Source organism: Bos indicus x Bos taurus, chromosome 4, assembly GCF_003369695.1.
Source record: "Bos indicus x Bos taurus breed Angus x Brahman F1 hybrid chromosome 4, Bos_hybrid_MaternalHap_v2.0, whole genome shotgun sequence".
Taxonomy (NCBI): Eukaryota; Metazoa; Chordata; class Mammalia; order Artiodactyla; family Bovidae; genus Bos; species Bos indicus x Bos taurus.
Genome location: NC_040079.1, coordinates 8,263,791 through 8,287,886, shown reverse-complemented (window position 1 = coordinate 8,287,886; position 24,096 = coordinate 8,263,791). Strand labels below are relative to the sequence as shown.

The following is a 24,096-nucleotide window of genomic DNA, read 5'->3' as shown; positions in this document are numbered from 1 at the left end:
ATAATGGATCCCTAGAGACGTGGTGCACAGGGCCCTTCAGCAGGGTTTCTGCAACAAATGTGTTTTTCACAAACCTGCTTGATGTAGCATTTCCTTGGGAAAGCCAAGCATCATTTAAAAATGGATTTCAGCCCAAACAAGTCTGCAGTCAGTAAGGTAGATGGGAAATGAAGAGGACAAGGGCCCAGATGACACGGTTTTCTGATATCCTGGCCTAATCCAAGGGTAAAATTAGGTCAAAAGAAAAATGAATTAACCACATCTTTGAATTAACCTCACATATGTGAGGGTTTCTAGAGGTTATACAATGGAGGGTTCAGGGCTGTGGTCTCTGAGTCCATTTTCTCTAAAAATCAAATGAACAGATGGTAAGATGTATCATTTTGGCTTCCATCTAACTGGAGGGCCCTCCTGTCTTTTCTAAGGAGAAGCTAACAGATTTGCTACAAGTAAAATAAGGACTTTCTTTAAAAAAAAAACAAAACTCTAAATCCCCAGAAACAAATGATGACCAGGCCCCCAGACTGTTATACCATGAACAACATGACTTCAGCTGTTTTCTTCAGGGGTCTTCAAAACAAATATTCCTCCAAGTCACTGAATTCCATCTCTTCAGTATGATCAATTTCTTACCCACTATTAATTGTAACTTCAACAAAATTGTATAAAAACTGTTGCGTCAATTGCTAATTGAGTTGTATATTGAATATGAATCCTAAAAAATGGTCAGAATTTACGAACAATAGCAACACACAGTGCATTCTAAACTCCAGGGATCAAGAAAAAGACACAGACGCCAGGATCACGCCAGTTGCTGTAACAACCGAAAATGTCAGTGGCTTAACCCAGTGACAGTCTACCTTATGTCAGATATATTTTTTAAAGAGGAAAGTCCTGTGCTCTGTAACCACGCTAGATAGCGTTTACTAGGGCTTCCCTGGTAGCTCACTTGGTAAAGGATCCAGCCACAGTGCAGGAGACCCAGGTTCAATCCCTGGTTGAGAAGATCCCCTGGAGAAGGAAACGGCAACCCTCTCCACTATCCTGGCCTGGAGAATCCCCATGGACAGAGGAGCAGGGCGGGCTACAGTCCATGGGGTCGCAGAGTCGGACACGGCTGAGCCACTAAGCACAGGTACAGGGCTTCCCAGGTGGCGCTAGTGGTAAAGAGCCCGCCTGCCAGTGCAGGAAACGTGAGAGACACGGGTTCAATCCCTGGGTCAGGAAGAACCCCTGGAGAAGGTGTGGCGACCCACTCCAGTATTCTTGCCTGGAGAATCCCATGGACAGAGGAGCCTGGTGGGCTACAGTCCATAGAGTTGCCAAGAGTCAGACAAGACTGAAGGGACTTGGCACGCACGCAGACACTCTGAGGACCCCCTGTGGCCGCCCTTGGCCATGAACGACAATGATAATCATTCCTAGGGCTTCCAGGGACCATTTCCTGCAGATGTCAGTTGCTCGGAGAGTTGTTTTATACTCACAAGCCTCTGCAGACCAGACCAGTGGCTTCTTTGCCTATATCATTCCTTCAAAGCCTGAGTTGGCTTCTGACCTATCCACTTCTGGTCAGTTTCTCATACCAGTAGATAACCCTACATTCTTTCCTAGGCATGCTTCTTGGACCAACATAATTACTCACTTCCCCAGAACCATGCCTCTCTCTGAAGGCCGTGGCCATGTGAAACAAAAGGCTTATGTGGGGGACAAAGACTTTTAATTTTAACTTCGCCCGTGGGGCTGAATTAGTTTGCTGAGCTGGAAAATCTAACTGTGCCTTCATTAGTCAAAGCTTTTTGCAGTTTTATTCCTTATTCTCTGGTGTGAGGCAGTAAAGTTTTGAACTTTTCTCTATCCCTCGCATAGATGTTTGGACACCGGTCAGTTTTTTCTGAACTCATCTCTTTCTTGACATGGGCAGCAAGAAGCAAGCCATTACTGTGACCATTCTGGCTCTTTCCAAGCACTTTCCCGAAATCCGCAGGGCACAGGCTAAGTCTGTCTTCCGGGTCACGTGAGGGGACAGCTTTATAAAGCATTTTATTGCATATCTTTATTGTCCATCTTTCTAGCCCCTAATATCCATACCCCAGGATATGCTACAAATTTTAGGTTTCTGTTATGTCAGTACTCTGCTTCAAAGTGCTCATTTGTGTATTCGTTGGGGTTCTATTAGCTACTGTAACAAAAGAAATTCATAGATTGTGGTGATGGGTTCATGGGCATATACTTAACTCCAGACTCATCAAGTTGTATATACTAACTAGGTTTGGCTTTTTGTGGGTCAAAATGATATAAAACAGATTTCCATGAAAATTGTCGGAGAGATTTTAATGGCAGAAAATGAGAAGTAATTCAATTATGGACTTACAGGGGAGCCATATATGTTAATTAACATGAAACACTGATGAGGGCACCACTTTTGGGATGTGGAGAACTGTTCAGTTGTAAGCTGTTTCAAGTAACTTCCTCAAGCCAGGAGAAATTCTGTCTGTACTAGAAGGGCCTGAGTCATCATGTTATGCGATGTTCAATATATCCATATATATCTTTGTTTGGGATGCTCAGCCTTATGAGTTGGGAGCCTCTGGTACTATTAGCCCACTAGAAGGATGGGAAGACTCAGATAGAGGACATCCAGGTGACCAGTTAGATCCCAGTGCTTGCGACAGACAAACTCCTATCTAGAACCCATATAACCAGACCCCCCACCCCTCCCTGCCGCCGGGGCTGGTCACCGCTCACCCCATTGCCTCTTTGTTGCTTTTGAGAGCCATCAAGAGTCCCAAGCTCACCCCTCTCAGCTTGCCTTATAAACTTTTGAAAGTTTTTAAGAGTTTTAAGTAAAAATAAATCATTGGGGGGAGTTAGTGTTTGAAGTCAGTTAGGGTCGTGGTGGGAGATGGGGAGAAGCACATTTGTCTGATAAACTCTTTGGACCAGGGTTGTGTTTAAAGACGGGAAGGTGCAGAGAACAACCCAGGAGGTGATAAGACAGCCTCCCACGTGGCTCAGAGGGCGCCACCTGCAGCTGGGGGGTGAAACGTGCCTGTAGGAGCTCCAGGACGAGAGGCTGATAGAGCAAGCTCTTTAGAAACTGCTGGGGGACTCCCATGGTGGTCCAGTGGTTAAGACTTCATCTTCTAATGAGGGAGCTCAGGTTCAATCCCTGGTTGGGGCACTAAGACCCCACATGCCTCGCAGCCAAAAAAGCCAAAACATAAAACAGAGGTAATGTTGTAACAAATTCAATAAGGACTTAATAAAAAAGGTCCATATTTAAAAAAAAATCTTTAAGAAATTGCTGGATCTGCTTATAAAGATGATTTGGTGCAAGTATCTTTTCTCATGAATATTAATAAAGATGCCAGGAATTCCTCCTCAACCCGCCACAGGAAAAGCCTATTAAGGCAATAGTAATAACACTGATAGTGTTAGTCGTAGTTGTAAAGACAATTAACATTTCTTGAGTGTACCAGTCTGTCTTCGTGCTTTACAGGCTGCACTTGATGTAAATCACGTTCCTGTGAGATAAGTACCATTATTCCCATTTTATAGACGATGAAACAGAGACGTAGAAAGGTCAGCAAGGGGTCGAGTTGAGGTCCAAACCTAGATCTGCCTGATTCCCATGCCCAGACCCTAAACACTCTAATTTAACTAGTGATTAAACTGACTGTGGATTAGGTGGCCTGGTCACAGACAACAGAGGACCCTTCCTCAAATATATCCACCTACTTTGGAAAACTGACTCAGCACAGTTTCTACAAAGTGTTGCTAGGGGACAAATGGAAGGTGTAGACAAGTGCATGCAACCTGACCTCAGTGTTTAAAAAAAGCTAATGACATGGAACCTTTAAAACAAAGCATCAGTAGTGTGTGTGCTAAACAAGATACAAAATATGTAGCCTGCTGCAATTGATGAAAAGGTATAGTCATTTTTTGAGATACCAAATTATATGAGAGTCTTCTTAGAAAAAGATAATGTACTAGGGGAAAAACATATTTTTTTAAAAGAAATAAAAGAAAAGCCTATTGAGATTTGCTGGATGTCAAAATCACTTAGAATCACTTTTCTAAGTGAAAAAGAAGTAAGTGGCCCTACTCTCAGGCCTGTGTGTGTGCCACTTGGAAAGTTCCCCATCAGTTCTTCAGGAAGCGTGGACAAAACCTCCGGTACTTTCGTTTGAGTGTCCTTCTTTCCTGTGCTACTGTGGAGCCTGGCCTGAAATTAGATGCCAAAACTCAGATGAATTATTTAAAAATGTGTGTCTTTATTACCCTCAAACTTTCTGCCAATAAAGAACAATATTAAAAAAGTGTATTGCTGTAAACACAACTGAAAAATTTTAATATCAGAGGTTGTTCAAGTCTTTATGAAAGAAAACAACGCTGTTGGGATGCATTAAATCTTTTCAGGGATGTCAGAACAAATAAAGAAAGTTGACCTCACTAGTCTAAGGCCCTGCTCTGAAATTACACTGTCTGTAACGTCTTCCCTTTGGCTAATTTAGTGTTTCTCTACTTGGACGATGAGCTCACCGCCTAGGTTGTGCACTCAAAGTGGGTTTGACAGAAGGGAGGAGGTTGTAGGAATAGTGATGAGCCCTTTGGAGTCTCCAATCCTTCCCTCCCCGTGCTCTGGCTGACCCACGGAACGGGCTCTCTGTTGGGGTTCTCGGCAAGTGTATTCCTGCTTCACTTTCTGCTTTCGTGGAAGACTGACTCAGATGTTTGATTCTGTGGAGGACATCAGTCAATGTTTTATTCATTTCTCATATCGCTGTTGTTGATTTTTACTTGCTGAGCTGTGTTTGTGTCTTTTACCCATGGACTGTAGCCCACCAGGCTCCTCTGTCCATGGGATTTCCCAGGCAAGAACACTGGAGTAGGTTGCCATTTTCTTCTCCAGGGCATTTTCCCAACCATGGGATCAAACCTGCATCTCCTGCTTGGCAGGCATATTCTTTACCCCTGAGCCACCAGGGGAGCTCTTACACTGGTTTAATTCTATAGAAGATACCTGAGAAGGGAACAGACAGGGATGTCTGTTGGAAACTGGCCCATCAGTTTGGTCTGTATTAGAGTTCATTCTGTTTTGTTTTCAATACTTCCATGTGTCCAGATAAACCTATTCACAAGCAAGACACACATCAAAAACCTCATGACCTCATTAACTTTGTGTTCGAGGTCATTTTGGTTTGAGATCGGGCTGGGCGCTTGGCCTGTTGAAGGGTATTTTAGTTTTCTGTTTTCTATGTTTAATTCTGAACAGAAAGTAGGATATTTGATGAAGTGTCTCCAAAAAAGAGAAACAAGATACGCAATCATCAGTGCCAAGGATTCCTCCCCCTGCCATGTGTTCTGACCAGCCTTTACACCAAGACCGTCTCTATGCTTAGTGGTCTGGGCACCCACAATATAAGGGCACAATTTCGAGATGTGCAGTTGAGATGTGTGATGAAGATCTGGCTTCAGATAAAACATTCTCAACATGGTCCTGGCATGTCCATGTTCCATTAACAGTGCAATTTTCCTATATTAAAACTATATGAGGATCACTAAGAATTTAACACAATGATATCTGCTTGACATTATCTCTTACCCTTGTCCATCGCTCAGCCCATGGCATGATGGGAAACTCCAAACAGCAACCATCCATTAATCCTGACTTGGGTAAAATCAGTTATCAGTTATTGATGATCAGATGGTCATCAATACCACCCCATAAGGCTACTTATGAAGTGCAATTAAAATGGAATCAGCTTCACTGAGTATACATTGAGAAGAACAAATATATGCTATGAACCTCTTACATGCAAGAAATCCAGGTAGATTTTGATGAGTTGATGGAGCAGAGGAGAATGACAAAATGTATATTTTATCCTCAAGGAGTTCATATTTTGAGAGAAACAAAAAATTATATATACACACTTGATATATTAATGCATTTGTTGTTGTTCAGTCGCTAAGTCGTGTCCAGCTGTTTGGGACCCTATGGACTGCAGCATGCCAGGCTCCCCTGTCCTTCACTATCTCCTGGAGTTTGTTCAGACTGATGTCCATTGAGTCGGTGATGCAGTCTAATCATCCCATCCTCTGTTGTCCCCTTCTCCTCCTGCCCTCACTCTTTCCCAGCATCAGGGTCTTTTCCAATGAGTCAGCTCTTCACATCAGGTGGCCAAAGTATTGGAGCTTCAGCTTTAGCATCAGTCCTTCCAGTGAATATTCAGGGTTGATTTCCTTTAGTTCAGATGATAGAAGCTCATCTCACCTATTTCTCCTCTGGAAGAGACTTGTTAACAAGTTGGCTCCCAGTCAGCGTGTAAATCATAGACAAGGAATCCAGAAGAAGAGAGGGTCAGCAGTCTGGGCTAGTAATAAGACCTTAGTTCATGAAGCAAGATTTCTCTTTGAGGATGCTCTGGGTCTAAACAAAGACCCCCACGGATTGGGATTGTTAAATTCAGAAGTCATTACTAAGACATTCTGAAACACCCTAATTGATAGACTCCTCCTCTTCCCAAATGTATTATCTGGCAAGTTACCTAACTCTCTGTTTACTTATATGTAGAATAGGAATAAGGCCGCCTATTTTAATGGGACTTGTGTGTGTGTATTAAATGAAAATATCTAGCATATTCTATGGCCCAATAGATGCTACTTCCCTTCCTTCCCAAACCGCTTCTCTTTTTTAAAAGCAAAAAAGCAAGAGAGCAGCTGTCAGATCGTTATCAACAGGGCCTTCAGGACCAAGGTTCCATCGATTTTCTGTTCAACCCAGGGAGCCAGTCCCCAGCACCTCGTGTGTTCTTGGCAGGTAGTATGACCGGAGCTTCCCGGAGCCACAGTCCGATGGAGGAGACCAGCCATCACATGGACATCAATGCGGAAGTATGAACTCATGCTGAAGAAGCGCAGCAGAGGGGGAAACTGAGCATCCTGGGGCAGAAGGAACGGACCAGAGCAGACTTAGGAAGACACTCAAACTGCTCCTTACCATTCCCACGAGGGGCCCGAGGACCACATTATCGGACTTATTTTTTACCACAGGGATCCAATATTTGCTCCTCTGCAAATCATAAAATTTACAGAGAGGAACCAAAGAAAAAAATACGTTCAACCCATCAAACTCATCTGATCTGAAACAGAAAAAGACCTAATGAATATGTCAACACCTGCAAGTTTTTCATTTATTTTCTGAAGCAATTTCATCTGCAAATGAATAATGAGTTCTGGGGCCGGACAGGACCTCCATTCCTGCACTACAGAAAAATGTGTTTCCTTCGCTTTACATTTCTCACACTGCTCAGTTGGGAAAGCAGCTGCAATGCAATTTCGGATCCAGTTTAGGGTGTGAGATGTCAGTTCTCACTTTCCTCCTCCAGAAGGCAGCCAAAGCTTATAAGCCCAAGGTTGGAGAGTTCATTTTTCCCCCCGAAGCACATTAAGTTCATAAATCATCTCTCAAGAAAGAAGATAAGGTTCCCAGATTTCTATTTTGTCGGGCATGAAAACTGAAGCCCAATCTGTGAGGCATTATATCCTCATATCCACCTGCGGTGCACAAAAATCACTCTCAGAGATGGTAATTCTCGAAGCTATTTTTTAGCGCGATGGGCAGAGAGGTGTTTCCCGAGCACAAGTAACTGAAAGCAGGTTCCTGTCCCACGTGAATGTGTCTCCTCTCCGAAGAATAAGTGTGTCTCCACATGCAGTCTGAGGTTTGAAGGATGGCACGCTGCCCTTCTGTTCAGTAAAGGGAAAAGTCAGCCCTGACACTGAGCAGGAGGATATTGATGGATGGGTGGCGGGGAGCGGGTCCGGAGCTGATGCTGAAATGCCCTCTAGCGGTCATTAGCCAGAACCAGTGCTGAACGTGGGGAAGCGAAAACTTCTTGTGAAACTAGCTCAGGTGAGGTTTCTAAAAACACCCATCTAATGAAAGAAGGCTGAGTGCCGGAGAACTGATGCTTTCAAACTGTGGTGCTGAACAACTCTTGAGAGCCCCTTGGACTGCAAGGAGATCAAACCCGTCAATCCTAAAGGAAATCAACACTGACTATACATCGGAAGGACTGATGCTGAAGCTGAAACTGCAATACTTTGGCCACCTGATGCGAAGAGCTGACACATTGGAAAAGACCCTGATGCTGGGAGGGATTGGGGGCAGGAGGAGAAGGGGACGACAGAGGATGAGATGGTTAGATGGCATCATCGACTCAATGGACATGAGTTTGAGTAAACTCCGGGAGTTGGTGATGGACAGGAAAGCCTGGCATACTGCAGTCCATGGGGTCGCAAGAGTCAGACATGACTTAGCGACTGGACAACAACATCAAGAGTCAGGAGTTGTAACATGGGTCATTTGCATCTAATGGGAGATACTTGGATGGCCATGAGGCTTGGGGTCGCTTATGTAAATGAGAACTTGACTCCAAGTTCAAAGGTACAGCCCAGGGGGTTTGCTCCCACCTCTTCTTCTCACAGCTCTGTTCCTGAGCCCTGGGCACTGGAGCCTCAAGAACGGTTTGCTGAGTGACTGGATAAATGAACAAACCGTGGTCATCAGTAATGGATTCTGAGCCCACAGGCTGCATTTGAGAGCACACAGGTCCTTTCTGCTTCCTAAGGTGCATTTGATTTGCATTCTTCCCTGACATCGCCTGAGACCTAAAAGAATTAGCCTCACTCTAACAGCTTTGAGACGAGGAAATGTGATCTGAATGCTGGAAGGGAAATGGTAATTAAAAAAAAACTTCCCCGGGTGGATGCAAGGGTCTGAGCCAGTTGTTCAAAAGTGAAGACGGAGAAAGAGCATCAGAAAGGAAGCGGAGGGGACTTCCCTGGTGGTCCAGTGGTTAAGATTCTGTGCTCCCAATGCAGGGGGGCGTGGGTTCAAACCCTGGTCAGGGAACCAAGATCCCTCATGCTGCACAGCGTGACCCAAAAAAAAAGCAAAACAACAAACAGGAAGTGGACATAAAAGACCACCCCTCCCAGCATCCTCAGGCAGGCCGCCAGCAGAGGTTAACCTGGAGGACAGACAGAAAACTGAGCCCACACCTCCCCGGTGAGAATGATGGCGGGGTGTGGACAGCCGACCTCGTAGCCTCTACCCATGCCGTGTGCTTCACCTCAAAGCCCGAGACCACAAGTGGGCCGCGGTGCCAGCGGAGAAGGGGCGGGCAGATTGCTGCAGCCTCCGACCTCCAATGTTGAGATCGTCTCTGAAAACCTGTCCTGCAGCCAGAGGTGCGTCGTGTAACTCAGGAGACCCACAGAAGGAGAGGCAGCAAGACGAAGCCGAGAAGGACCCCGCATAGAGGTGAGGCGGGAATGCCCCTGCCCTCCGCTCGTTCCCAGGAGTGTTTTTGTGCAGCTGCTGTGGGCACCCTGCCAGCCCAGCTTTGCAGCTGCACAGGGTCCAAGCAGACACGGTGGAGAAGCCCAGACCCTGCAGGCCCCCAGACCCCTGGCTTATGCCTCTCAGGAGCTATGTGTCCTTATAGGTAACATCACTTAATCTCCCAGGGCCTTGGTTTCTGCAACTGTAAAATGGGGCAACGGAGAATCTGTGTCCACTGGCTTGCTTGCAGATTCAGTGAAGTAATATGTAAGCGTTAGTCGCTCAGTCGTGCCCAACTCTTTGCGACCCCATGGACTGCAGCCCACCAGGCTCCTCTGTCTATGAGATTTTCCAGACAAGGATACTGGAGTGGGTTGCCATTTCCTTCTCCAGGGTATCTTCCCAAGCCAGGGATGGAACCCGGGTCTCCTGCACTGCAGGCAGATTCTTTGCCGACTGGGCTACAATATATGCAACGTACCTAAGGTGGGATCTGACCTGGAGTTGACTTTCAAGAAATGTTAGATGCTATACTGCTGATACTGATGATAGAGAAGAGGAGCAAGTAGAGGACCCAATCTTGGGGAGATATTCTTGGCACTTTTCCTCCTGCCAAGTCCTCTCAGCCACGTATTCTTTCTTCCCAAGATTGTCAACGGAGCCCATGTTGACATGTCAAGGTCCAAACCTTCTCTAAAATATTAATAAAGAGCTGGAACTGGGCGGAGTACCGAGTGGGTGTGAGGTTACCGAGAGGTTCAAGATCCACAGATCCTCCCAGCCCTGTTCTGGAGCAGATTTGAAAACAGCCTCCAAGTCCAAAGCTAAATCTAACAGGCTCCCAGGTGGAGGGTTGTTTGGTCCATTTTGTCACAACTTTGACATACACACACATGCACCCACCCAGCTGGCTCGCAGAAGTGAAAGCTCCCCTTACATTCCTTAACCTCATTTCTCCTAGTCTTTCCTATCTGCCACCACCTCTGCTATATCCTTCCACCCCTCCCCACACTCCACTTCTTGCAACAGGCTCCAAACATAGCCTTAAAAGACGAGTGTTTCCAGGGAGCAGAGCTTTCCTGCTTTCTGTAAAGTCAGCAGAACTGGCCATCACACCGAGCCGTGAGACCCGTGGCTTTCACCCCACATTCTGAGGTCACTCTGTGTTTAACGATCTCTTTGATACACCTTTATACGCTGTCACCTGGGACAGGATTTAAAGGATGTGTTTATCAGTCCTCTGATAACTGCCAATTTTTTGGACTGTTGTTATTGCGGCCGAAAACTACTGGCAAAGTAATATAGACAGAGCCTCTGTATGAAAAAGAATGTGTTTGCTGAGCTTTCTTAATATCCAGGACTTTATTTTACAGTTAAAAATCAATAGAAATGTAACCTTTTCAACCACACAAAATGAGTTCATGTTTATTATTAGTCTTTTTCTGCCATTACCATGTCATGATTGCAGAGGGAGCCAGGTCAACCTAAGCTTTATTGAAAGACCATTAAAGAAACAAACTCAAACTCGTTTAAATACTGAAGCCAGTGCCTTAGAAAGATCAATAAAGTAAAGGCTCCCAGAGTTGCTTAACTTAAACGCCTACATATGAGGATCGTTCCACAAGCACATGAGCAAACCTAGAAGGCCAGCCAACAAGGAAGAAAAAGCATTTCATTAAATAGGTTTAGAACTGCAGAGCCCTAACCTTAGTCTGATTAGACATGAAACATTTAAATTTTCTCAGTATTTTAAACATCATCTAGAGAAGAACCATTGATCGATGAATGCCATTTATTCAGGAATGCCATTAGCTTTTAGGGTTAGGGGAGTGACTGTGATCAAAATTGCAGGTTCATCTCTTTAAAAATAACCAGCACCGGATCATGCTCTAAAGTCCTAGACCTGCTTGGAGCCAGGAAATGTTCTTTCTAATGACCCTTAGCCTGGTGGCCTGCACACAGTCATGTGTATTAAGTCAAATAGCTGTCACTGACTCCATGGACTTGGGTCAGACACAAACCTCTTGGTGCCTCAGTTTCCCCAGATCTGAGTATGTGCGCTAAGTTGCTCCAGTCACCTCCGACTCTTTGTGACCCCATGAACTGCGGCCCTCCAGTCTCCTCCATCCATGGGATTCTCCAGGCAAGAATACTAGAGTGGATTGCCATGCCCTCCTCCAGGGGATCTTCCTGACCCAGAGGTCGAACCCATGTCTCTTACATCTCCTGCATTGGCAGGCCGGTTCTTTAACACTAGCACTGCCTGGGCACCAGAGATCTGATTAGGATGCTATCCTTTTCTGCATCCTTCCCTGGATACGAGAAAAAAAAAAATGATTGTCACAAACCGCTTCCAGTTCTTCCTTATAAACAGCAATGTAAACTGCAAACTTCAGTAGTAATATTTGCTTAGAATAGTTTTAGAATCAGAATGGTCTTTATGGGCCATTGAATCAACCTCTGACCCAACTTAGAATCATCCCTGTCCCTCCTGACATCACCAGTTGTGAGGAATGTACTCTTTTTGCCTTTAACTGAAGTAGAGTTGATTTACAGTGTTGTGTTAGTTGCAAGGATACTTATGCTATGCTATGCTAAGTCACTTCAGTCATGTCCAACTCTGTGTGACCCCATAGACGGTAGCCTACCAGGCTCCCCTGTCCCTGGGATTCTCCAGGCAAGAACACTGGAGTGGGTTGCCATTTCCTTCTCCAGTGCATGAAAGTGAAAAGTGAAAGTGAAGTCCTTAGTCGTGTTCGACTCTTAGCGACCTCATGGACTGCAGCCTACCAGGCTCCTCCGTCCATGGGATTTTCCAGGCAAGAGTACTGGAGTGGGGTGCCATCGCCTTCTCCAAAGGATATTTATATATATATACATATTCTTTCTCAGATTCTTTTCCTTGATTATTACAAGATACTGACTATAGTTCCCTGTGCTATGCAGTAGGACCTTGCTGATTATCTATTTTTTACATCAGTTCAGTTTAGTCACTCACTCGTGTCTGACTCTTTGCGACCTCATGGACTGCAGCACGCCAGGCCTCCCTGTCCATCACCAACTCCCGGAGCTTGCTCAGACTCATGTCCATCGAGTCGGTGATGCCATCCAACCCTCTCATCCTCTGTCGTCCCCATGTCTTCCTGCCTTCCTAGTGCTCTGTGTATCTGCTGAGCCCAAGCTCCTAATTTATCCCTCCCCAACTGAAACGTAGCAAGAGGTTTTCCCAGCTGTAAGCACCTCCTTGGGCACATCTTCAGCTTCACTCCACAGGGTAGCCGGACAGCAGAATCGCTCGAAAGCCCTTATGTGGCGTTAAGAGGTATGAGGAGTCATGTCATTTACTTAAAGACGTGCCTAGAAGGAGATACAATCAGGGGAGGAATTTGAGGGTCATGCCAAAGGTTTTGCCTCTTCCCTGGTGCCTCAGATGGTAAAGAATCTGCCTGCAGTGCAGGAGACCAGGGTTTGATCTCTGGGTCAGGAAGATCCCCTGGAGAAGGGAATGGCTGTCCACTCCAGTATTCTGGCCTGGAGAATTCCACAGACAGAGGAGCCTGGGGGTCTACAGCCCATGGAGTTCCAAAGAGTGACCAACAGAGACACACATGCCTCCTCCCACACACAAGCCCCGGAGCAGTCGGGTCACCCTGTGACAGTCATCCATGCCCACCCAGGTGGCCCAGGGCTGCACAGGTGTAGCCTTCTCAGGAGTGCAGGCTGGCAGACGCCTGCTGAAGCCAGCCTTCAAGCTCACTCTGAAGATCTGATTGTGAACGTCCACGAGGGGCTCATCTTCAAAGACAGTCCCTGTATCTGGATCAGTCACAGCCAGGGCCCCCCCACCCGAGAACCTGACCATCAGAGAAGCCACCCCCAATCCCAGCCTCAGCAGACAAACAATGGGACAGCCATACCATCACACACACCAGCCTACAATGGTTTCCCTGTCCGTACGTGCCCCAGACAGACTGTTCTAACACATCGAGTTTATTGCTGGCTTCGTGAAAACTTCCCCCACACAACACACTCAGGGATTTGCCAGGATCTAAATTTAAACAACCGACTCCTGAAAACACATGCTGGTCAAACCAAGACGGCAGAAGCCAATAAAGACTGAGATAGAAAATGCCCCGGTTGTATTCGTCATGTCGACATTATTTCTTATAATTGTTCTCACTTGTATTTCTTTACTTTTTTGTTTGACGAGTAGAAATTTGAGCCATCATGTTATATGATTTGGGGAGCTTTGTATCTGGAATCCCTATTTTCAGAACTGACCGTCCCCAACTTTTAATTTTTCACTCTTCTTTGCCTTCCCCCTGACTTTTTGCACCCACTGATTTGTTCTTCCTTATTCCCAGAAAGTCATTTTACAGTTTATCAAAAATGTGTTTTGCCTTGAGCTTTTCAGGAAAATACGTCTTTGAAATGATTTAACGGATGCTAATTGTGTTAATTATTAGCTAAACCACTCGCTGTGTGTAATCATTAATTTTGATGGCTATTAAAGTGATTTTAAATGTAAAAGCATATTAAAACCATGAGCTGTTCTCACACTGGATCTCTGAGAAGGAAATCAGAAATGTAATTACTAGATAGTGGTTCAGATGTTGATTTTTAATGCTTTATCGTTATCATCTGAATTCTCATATACAAGTCAAAAGACAAACCTGAAAATCCTAAATATGCTCTGATGAGATTTTTTTTTTTAAATTATAAAGTATTTGGGAACTTCCTGCTATAAAAGTCCTAGAAATTAGCTGTTTTGAAAATGCTATATCAATTGTGAAATGAGAATTTCTCCTCTTATCCTTTGATATTTATAAATATTATACAGATTTATTAATACAAAGTCAGTTTTCTTTTTTAAATACTTCGTGCTTTAAATAGTATTCACTGTTTTTCCAGTAGGTGGAGTGTTAGGCCAAGGAAAGTAGATTAACATTTGAAAGCACTTTTTTTTTCTTCTTTTTACTGTTTTGAGAAATTTTTTATATAAAAATAAGCCACCTAATGGGCTCATTAATTCTTTTAATTGCATCAATACCACAGGATTTCAGTCACACTAGACCTTATGAGGCAAAATATATTGTACTGACTACATTTCCATAATAATGAAGGCATGATGGCAATAGTAGTAAGTATGTAAATGCTCCTCATTTTAAAATTGCTTATCAAGCCGTAAATGAAAACTCCTGATAACTCTGAAAGGAAACCTGTGCACATGTACAGGAAAGGAAGGTCTGTCTCTTAAAGACTTTATTTCCCAACCCTTAACCGTCTCTGGAAAAGAACATTCCTTGTGAGTTTAACATCGGTTCACGGCTGACCTCGCCACTTCCGGTCTGTGACCTGGAGCGGGTCACTGACTCTCCGTGTCCTCAGGGCGATGCTTCGTGTCCCTTCTGCGTGTCTCCATACAGGGAGCCGGGCCCTCGGATGGCTAGAGGTGACCGTACTGTAGCTCAGCCTTTCTTCCCTCCTCCTTCCCCACCTCCTCCATTTCACCCCCAAATCACAAACGGGGTGAGGAAATCCCCTCCCACTCTGCCAAGACAAACTGTGGCTTAAAATGGCAGTGAACTGAAATCACAAAATCATACCTGGATGACACGAAAGCTCTGAACTCAGTGTGTGAGGCTGGAGCCCCAGCCCGAGTCACAGTGACGGTAAATGTCGCACAAGTGAGTGTCCCCTTAAGGGTGTCCTGGGGCACATGATGTCACAGCCTTTAATTTTGATGCGCCTCTATTACACAAGCTCTCATTGCCTCTTAACTGCCGGTGAGATGACCATCAGCTAAATGTACAGCGAAATAGCTCGCTTGGACCCCGAAGAAATTGCCTTGAACTGATCGCACTTGACCATGACAAGTGCGCCAGGGTTCCCTGGCAGAGTGGCAGCCACCTGGTAACATGAGGGAACCGGTATTAATATGATGTGTTCTCAGGCTCTGCAGGTTGAGCTGTACTTGCCTTATCTGATTTAACGCATTCTCTCCTATAATGTAAATACTTAAAATGTAGCTGAGCTCTTCCTTCCCCGGTTGAGCCACGGGGGCTGTTTCAGGAGCCTGTCACTCACAGGTCGCCTTTGTGGTTACCCAGGTGTAGCCGGGTTAGCCTATCAGTCCGGCTAGCCAACTCCTTTTCTGAGTTGAGATGCTTTTTGTCATGTCTGTTAGATGACATAAGGACATGAAAAGCCCAGCACAAAGCCCTGCACAGAGTAGCGGCTCAGTACGTGGGCCTGGGTTCAAACAGAAACCACGTGCGTGCGTGTCTCCCCCCCGCACCCCAGAGAGCAGAGAAGCTCTGGCTTGGCAAGGCTGGAGCTGGTCTGGGGTTGCTGAGCCACCAAAAGGCCACTCTGTGGAGTTGGAGGAGTGTGCACACGTGTGAGCATGTGTGAGATTGGAGGCAGGAGGCCTCAGAGCACGCAGCCCACACAGGGCTCACAGGGGCTCTGGTTTCCAGGGGAAACAGATGGGTACCAGGCCATAGGGTCACAGGAGGATCACACTCTGGGTCTGAGGCTCAGGCAGACCTCAGGCCCTAGGCAGACCTCCCCACCCTCAAGCCAGCACTGGAAATTTCCAGAAGCCCTTTCTTCCCTCCAGGGCCCCCTTTGTTATTCTGTCACTCAGTCGCGTCCGACTCTTTGAGACCCCATGGACTTGCCAGGCTTCCCTGTCCTTCACTACCTCCCTGAGCTTGCTCAGACTCATGTCCATTGAGTCGGTGATGCCATCCAACCATCTCATCCTCTGTCCCCTTCTCCTCCTGCCCCCAGTCTTTCCCAGGATTAGGGTCTTTCCCAATGAGTCATCTCTTCACATCAGGTGGCCAAAGTATTGGAACTTCAGCATCAGTCCTCCCAATGAATATTCAGGGTTGATTTCCTTTAGGATTGACTGGTTTGATCTCCTTGCTGTCCAAGGGACTCTCAAGAGTCTTCTCCAGCACCACAGTTAGAAAGCATCAATTCTTCAGCATTCAGCATTCTTTATGGTCCAGCTCTCACATCCATACATGACTACTGGACAAACCATAGCTTTGACTAGAAGGACCCTTGTCGGCAAAGTAATATCTCTGCTTTTTAGTACGCTGTCTAGGTTGGTCGTAGCTTTTCTTCCAGAGCCCTCAACCAGAAAAGTTTAATATTTTGCTCACTTTAAAGGAAATTAAAGGAACTCACGTTAATCATAGAGCATATACTGAAAGGAGGCAACAAATTGATTACCGACACAAAGAGACTCACATCCCAGGTACCTCCATGGGGGTGTCACTGGGAGAGAGGCAGGGAGAGCTTATTTTGGGAACAGGGCTCATGTGGGGAGGATTCCGGAAAGCAGGGCTGGATGCTCTCAAAAAGCCAGGGCAGCTCAGAAATCGATCTTATTAACAATCTCTGTCTGGGAGGCAGGAAGACAGGAACAGAACTAGCGTGGTTGTCTGAGAAGCAAGCCAGGAGAGGGCGCTGTTCGGGCCTGGTTTTAATGTCACAAGCTCTTCTTTTAATTCCGGGGATTGGTTTTCTGTTGCTGCTGTAACAATTTACTGCGGATTTAGGGTAACCCTGAGGGATTGCCTTACGGTTCTGGAGGCCAGTTAGCGTTACTGAGTGGATGGCCTGCTGCTGACTGGGCTGGTTGCCCCGAAGCTCGGAGAGGAGAATCCCTTTCCTTGCCTTTTCCAGCTTCTAGAGCCACCTGCATCCCACAGCTCATCGCCCCAGAGTCCAGGATCCCTAATTTGGTCGCATCCGCAGGTCCCAGAGCTGCTGTTCCCTTTCCCACCGTCCCCGCCACGTCACCTCATCCTTTCCTCCCACACCCTTCCTTCTGGGTACAAAGCAGGACGGAGAGTGAGAGAGAGACGAGCGGCGAGGAAAACTCGAGCGGACTCCTCTTCCCTCTTAGCTCTCCTCCTGTGGTCCTCTTCCATCACAGAACTGCCGCAGACACGAGGAGTTTAATCTCCATAAACGTTAAAGCCTTCCCGTGTATCTTCAGCGGTTGTCATATTTTCCGACTCGGTTGTTACAAAAGATTTTCTTAACTAAAAAGTGATTTGGATCAGAATGATAGATCACTGCCCTCTGAGATTCCTGCCCAATGTATTTTCATTAATCGCTTCATTAATGAATTAAGACTCAAGGGTGTTAGTGGTATTTATAGATAAACCAACGCCAGGCAGAATCACTGATGGCACAATCAAGATTCAAAAACTTCTGAGTAGTCTGTATCCTTCCAAGCAAAAGAAATAAATTTTAATATAATATAGGTAAATTTTAGCTTTGGGTTCAAGTCATCAGCTGTATATATGAAGGAAGGGGAAGAGATGAAAGTAATCTATGGAGACAAACTAGCAATTTTATTTTACATGAGCTGGGTAAAAATAATATAAAATGTGCCAAAAGCCGACTCTGTCAAGTACTATATAGGGTAGCATAGTGATTACTACATACTGTTATGATGTAACTATTTCAGGAAGCCTTTTTTTGTTTGTTTGTTTCAAACTAAATTTTAATTTTGTATTGGGGCATAGCTGATTAACAATGTTGTGGTAGTTTCTCCTGAACGGGGAAGGGACTCAGCCATACATATACATGTATCCATTCTCCCCCAAACCCCCCTCCCATGCAGGCGCCACATAACATTGTGTAGAGTTCCCTGTGCTACACAATAGGTCCTTGTTGGTTATCCATTTTGAATATAGCAGTGTGTACATGACCTCTGCAAACTCCCTAACTATCCCTTCCCCTCGGCAACCCCAAGTTCCCTAACAACAGGTACTAAGTGGATGGAGGGACCATAGCAGTTCCCCATGTGTGCCACCAGATGGCGCCAAAGCAGTTAGTTGCTCTTTAGCAACAGGGACTAACCTAGACAGCATATCAAAAAGCTGTTACCTTACTTTGCCAACAAAGATCTGTCTCGTCAAAGCTATGGTTTTACCAGGAGTCATGTATGGATGTGAGGGTTGGACTCTAAAGAAAGCGGAGTGCTGAAGAATTGATGCTTTTGAATGTCGTGTTGGAGAAGACTCTTGAGAGTCCCTTGGACTGCAAGGAGATCCAGCCAGTCCATCCTAAAGGAGATCAGTCCTGAATGTTCATTGGAAGGACTGATGCTGAAGCTGAAACTCCAATACTTTGGCCACCTGATGTGAAGAACTGACTCATTTGAAAAGACCCTGGTGCTGGGAAAGATTGAAGGCAGGAGGAGAAGGGGACGACAGAGGATGAGATGATTGGATGGCATCACTGACTCAATGGACATGAGTTTGAGTAAACTCCGGGAGTTGGTGATGGACAGGGAGGCCTGGCATGCTGCAGTCCATGAGGTCGCAAAGAGCTGGACACGACTGAGCGACTGAACTGATAGTCGCCTCTGCCCCAGGGAAACAATAAAGTATAAAAATATTAATATTTAAGGTTCTCTGGCCAGAACATGTGTTTTATTAATGAAACACTTGAAATCATAGCAAACTTTGCAAAATTGTAGTCGAACATGCCAATGTTGGCTTTAATCATGCTTTTTTAGACTTTTATCACAGTGCTACCAGATACCCAGGCACAAAAAAAAAACTCACAGTACCAGTCCTGCAGGTCAGAACTCTCCAGATTCCTAAGCTGCGATGACTCTTGGACTCTTAATCTTGAATATTCAATAAGCTCTAGGTTTCGAGTAAGCAGTCTCAAGATTCCAGTGTAGATGGTCATTAATAATTAACCATCATTCCTCAAAGCGGCCAGTCCTCCTCCTGGCCAGTGAGATTGGTCCCCTCCCCACACTTCCGGCCTGCCTCTCCTCCCCCTGCTCCTCGCCCCCCAAGCAGGCCTGCACCCTGCAGCTTTGCCCATGCTGACCCACCTCTAGCGAGTCTAGTTTCGGAAGTTCGTGCCCCAGCACGTAGCTACTGTACGCAGTTCCCACAGGAAGGACCTGCTGGATAGGAGGACAAAAGTGTTTCCTTCTAACCCACACCTTACTTTATGCTCTCCTGAGCAGGTATTAAACTCACTTCAGAAAAACAAAAGGGTACAAAAGAGATTTCTTTTTCCCCAGGTGGTTACAAGGAACACAGAAAGTTCTAAGAGCTCACAGTTGGAGAAACAGCTAGAATGTTTGGGCTGTAAAAGTTCAGCTAAGGCAAGAATCGCCAGTTAGGGCACAAAGGATTCTGGGACAGCGGTGTTCACACTTTTGCGTGGGAAGCATAATCAGACGTGTGACAGCCATTGTCTGTAAGCTCTTCCCATCTGCTTTGTTTTTAACTCCCTCTGTTGCCAACCCAGCTCCACTCTGAAAGGTCAGCTCTGCCAGAGTAACGGTGTCTTTGCCCCCTCCAGGCTCTGATGTCCCTGCACTGTGGCAGGAAGGAGAAATCACCCTCGTTTGGACAAGCAAGAAAACTGTGACCCGGATATCTCAGCATTTGAATGTACATATTCTTGCGTGCTTGCCCACTCAGTCCTGTCTGACTCCCTGTGGCCCCAGGCCTGTAGCCCGCCACACTCCTTTGTCCGTGGGATTTCGCAGCCAAGAATACTGGAGTGCGGTGCCATTTCGTACTCCAGGGAATCTTCCTGATACAGAGATCGAACCTACATCTCCTGCCTCTCCTGCTTTGGCAGACAGGTTCTTTACTACCTGAGTCACCAGGGAATTCTCGCACGTATTCACATACATTAATATATTCATATTCACATTTGAACACACACACACATATATATATTCTGAAGAATGATATTGGTGTCCTGGTGGATAGACCCAAATGGGGAAGAAATAAGTGCAGTAAGGTGTGCTAAAGAAAATCACTAAACATGTAGCCTACTCTATCTCAGGGGCCAAACTAGAGACTGAATCAAGCAGATTTTACTCTATTAAAATGAGTGAGGGTCTTAGTCCATCAGCCACAGAAAAGGTGCGTGAGCTGGAGAAGAGCTCATAAAAGGTCTTCATGTACAGGCTCAGATCATTTTCCAATAACCCCAGCGAAGGCTGGGATGAGCTCCTATTTTCTCAGGCTGGTATTTTGGAGTCAGCACTGATGAAATAAGATCCAGAAACTGGGGCTGAAAGAGTGACATCATCCCTCAGGGAAGATCCAAGTCCCTGCAGGATGCGACGTTCTTCTAAAACAATTCGACGTTCTTCTAAAACTGTCTCTCCTTTTCTTCCTGCAGCTGGATCACTATCCTTCCGTGAGTTACCACCTGCCAAGTTCATCCGACACGCTCTTCAATTCTCCCAAGTCGCTCTTCCTAGGAAAAGTCATAGGTAAGAAATTTGGGATAAACTGCCCACATAATATTTCCTAAAGCTGCTCATTTGCCTTTGAAATGCATCATAATTGGTGGTTGAGGCTCCTATATCTGTAATGGTGATAAAACCTGTGTCGTTTGGTGCGTGACAAACTAAAACACGGGTGAAGCTGTGTATCTGCTCCCAGTTTCTTTATCTAAAATCTGTTCTTTGGTTTATTACAGAGCTCTACCTACCAACAATATTTAATATAACTTTTTCCTATTCTAAGTATTCAACATGGTTCTGTCTTCCTCTCACTGTCGAGAAGCATACCTGATTTTTTTTTTTAACTGTTTTCTAGATTTCTTGTTTGGACTATGCTGGGTCTCCGTTGCTGCTGGTTCTTCTCTCTAGTTGCAGCGAGTGGGGGCTGCGCTCTAGTTGCGGTGCATGGGCTTCTCATTGTGGTAGCTTCTCTTGTTGCAGGCAGACTCTAGGGCGCTCAGGCTTCAGTAGTTGTGGTACGTGGGCTCGATAGTTGCAGCTCCCAGGCTCTAGAGCACAGGCTCAGTAGCTGGGGTGCACAGGCTTAGTTGCTCCCGGCATCTGAAATCTTCCCAAGTCGGGGATCGAACCCGTGTGTCCTGCATTGGCAAGTGGATTCTTCACCACCAAGCTACCGGGAAGCCCTACCTACATTATTTGCAATCAGAAGGCTGATAGGAATTGGGGATTGTGACAGAACCCCCTGAGTGGATTGTGAATTTAGAAGCCACTTGGCCCTTCTCTACTACAGATCAGAGCTGTCGAGATTAACTCTGGATGTGATTGGTTACATATTTTAAGTGATTAATATAAAGCCAATGACATTTTTTTTTTCTGTAAGAGAACTCTATATTGTGAACCCAAAATGGGACTCGTAAGACAGTGGGTGATGTGCTGGCCAAAGCCGGGGGAGGGGGGCTGCTGTATGATCAGAATGCTCTTAACTGTTAAAAGCACTCATTTTTAAAAGATGGGGACAGGGGAACCTAGCAGATAATGAAAAGAACAGGGGGCCAAACCCATAACAACAAGTAACAATAGTATACACTTACAGAGGAACTTTGTGTGGGCCAAGATCCGTTTCAAGTGCTTCAGATACATGATCACATTTAATCTTCTTCGTAATTCCATGAGATAATCAAGGTATCATCCCCGCTTTACAGCTGAGAAACCTGAAGCGTCAAGAGATTACGTATCGTGCCCAAAGCCACCTACTTAAGGGTGGAATCAAAAGGTTTTCCAGGACAGTCAGATACCTGTGTCTCTCTGTTCCTGACCACCATGCTGTAACCTCTGTGATGGTGGACTTAGGAACAAAACAGAAAGATGGAAGAAGAGGATTTGGGCAACAGAGGCTGGCCTGTTGAGGGACAAGCCCGACATCCCATGTCAGAAAGCAGCCAAGAGCAAAGTGTATTCCAGGACTTAGAACAGGGGACACACGAAGCAAGACAGCGGGCAAACAGAGGTGTAGGTCGCATCCCAGGAAAGGGCCACGCCCTCAGCGAAAAGGCAGAGGGGAGTGGCAGTAGCTTAATCAGTGGTGAAAGTGAAAAGGAAAGGCAGCCCAGACCACGGGCCACCTGCTGTTCGAGGCATCGGGCTAATCATCTTCGTGTGCAAATGTGACAACGTAGTGTCACAGCAGCTCAGGGAAGCAAGACGTATGGTCATTTTCCTCATTTTACAGATGAGGAAGCTGAAGCTGAGCAGGGTCAGTTTGCTGGAGTTACTTGACTGTTGTGTGGAAAAACAGAGTTGTGAAGCTGGGTCTCTCTGATGAGAGTCCACAAACAAAGGTCTAGTCAGTAAGGGCCAAGGTCCAGAAGGAAACGCAGCGGGAAGACAAGCAATGCCGTTATAATTTGGTTACACATGCCAATGTAGTCAGTGGCGTAGAGCCCCGGTGTCTGCAGGCATGCACCCTGAGGTGTCGCTGAGTGCCCGCTTGCTGCCACATGCATTCCGCAACTCAGTGAAGAATAACAGGAAATTTTAAGCGCTCCTTCAGGGCTGACTCCATCCAAACAAACTCTACACTATGATACTGTGATATTCCTAAAGACACTGCACTATGATATTCCTAAACATTCCTATTCAGCATGAACATACGGAAACAGTGGACTTTATTTCTTTCATGAAACTTGCAAAGTCAAATTTGACAGGTACGTTGGGTGAATGCCAGTTTCCTTCACCATGAGTAACACTCTTACTCATCAGGATTTCAAGTCAGGTGACTAAATTGACACTAAAGCAAAATTGCAATATGCAATGAGGCACGAACCTTCAAGGTCATGAACAAATAACATCATAAGAGAAATCTTCTATAAGAATTGACTCTGCTCGAGATGTGCTGAGCTAAAACCATTATATGAATTTCAGGTATATGAGTAATACACCCAGAGTTTTCTGTTCACCAAAGGAAAATTTTGCCATGTAAATAAACTAACTGTGCCTGTGATGAGTTGCATGAAGAAATAGAAACCTGTAACGACCTCCACAGCCCCAACAGGGAGAGGACCTCATGGCCTCAGGCACGTGAGGCTAAGTTAAGGCTCTGCTTTGGGTCTCACGCGAGACTTCTATTCAAGACTGACTCTCATCCACACCAGCCCCAGAGCTCTCTGCAGGCCACAGGACAGGGTCTCAAAGTCCCACTGCATCCTAACAAGGAGCACTCTTTGTGACCTCATGGACAACAGGCCTCCAGGCTCCCCTCTATCCAGGGGATTTTTCAGGCAAGAATACTGGAGTAGGATTGCCATTTCCTCCTCCAAGGGAACAAGGAGCAAGTGCTCAATAAATATTTGTTAAATTGATAAACAGTAGAAGGGAAAGAAACGAAAAGCTTATCACCGTAGACGTGTCCTGCAGAGTGAGAGGATGCCGATAAGGATGCTAAGATGATAAAAACTAGCACAGAGGTGAGATCTTCCCACACAGCTTGCAGTCTCCTTTTCCTAAAGGCAGGCATCTGACAATAATGCAGTGGAAAGCATGTAGGCTTTGGAATCAGGCAGAGAGGGTGTGGCAGTCAGCTGGTCAGCTCGTGCTGCTATAAAATCCCCCAGACTAGACAGCTAAGCGACAGGCGTTTATTTCTCACAAGTTCTGAAGGCTGGAAAGTTGGCAATAAAGGTAGCAGCAGAGCAGGTGTCTGGTGAGGGCCCAGCTCCTCGTTTGCAGATGCCTGTCTTCTCATCATATCCTCATGTGATGGAGAGAAGTAAGCTCTCTCCCGTCTCTTCTTGGGTGTGTGCGCTCAGTCTCTTCAGTCGTGTCCAACTCTTTGTGACCTGATGGACGGGAGCCCACCAGGCTCCTCTGTCCGTGGGATTATCCCGGCAGGAATACTGGAGTGGGTTGCCATTTCCTCCTCCAGGGGGCTCTTCTTAGAGGGACAATAATCTCATTCAGGAGGGCTCCGCCCTCACGATCTGATCCC

General features: G+C 45.9%; 1 protein-coding gene across 3 annotated transcripts in view; it reads left to right on the top strand.

Moving 5' to 3' along the window:
• CNTNAP2 (contactin associated protein like 2) overlaps window positions 1-24,096 on the top strand; it is a 2,326,438-nt gene that overhangs the window by 2,164,691 nt on the left and 137,651 nt on the right. For all 3 annotated transcript variants that reach the window (XM_027538737.1, XM_027538738.1, XM_027538736.1), the window contains exon 22: window positions 20,546-20,639. In XM_027538737.1, the coding sequence (XP_027394538.1) occupies window positions 20,546-20,639 (94 nt within the window). The remainder of the gene's footprint in view (window positions 1-20,545; window positions 20,640-24,096) is intronic.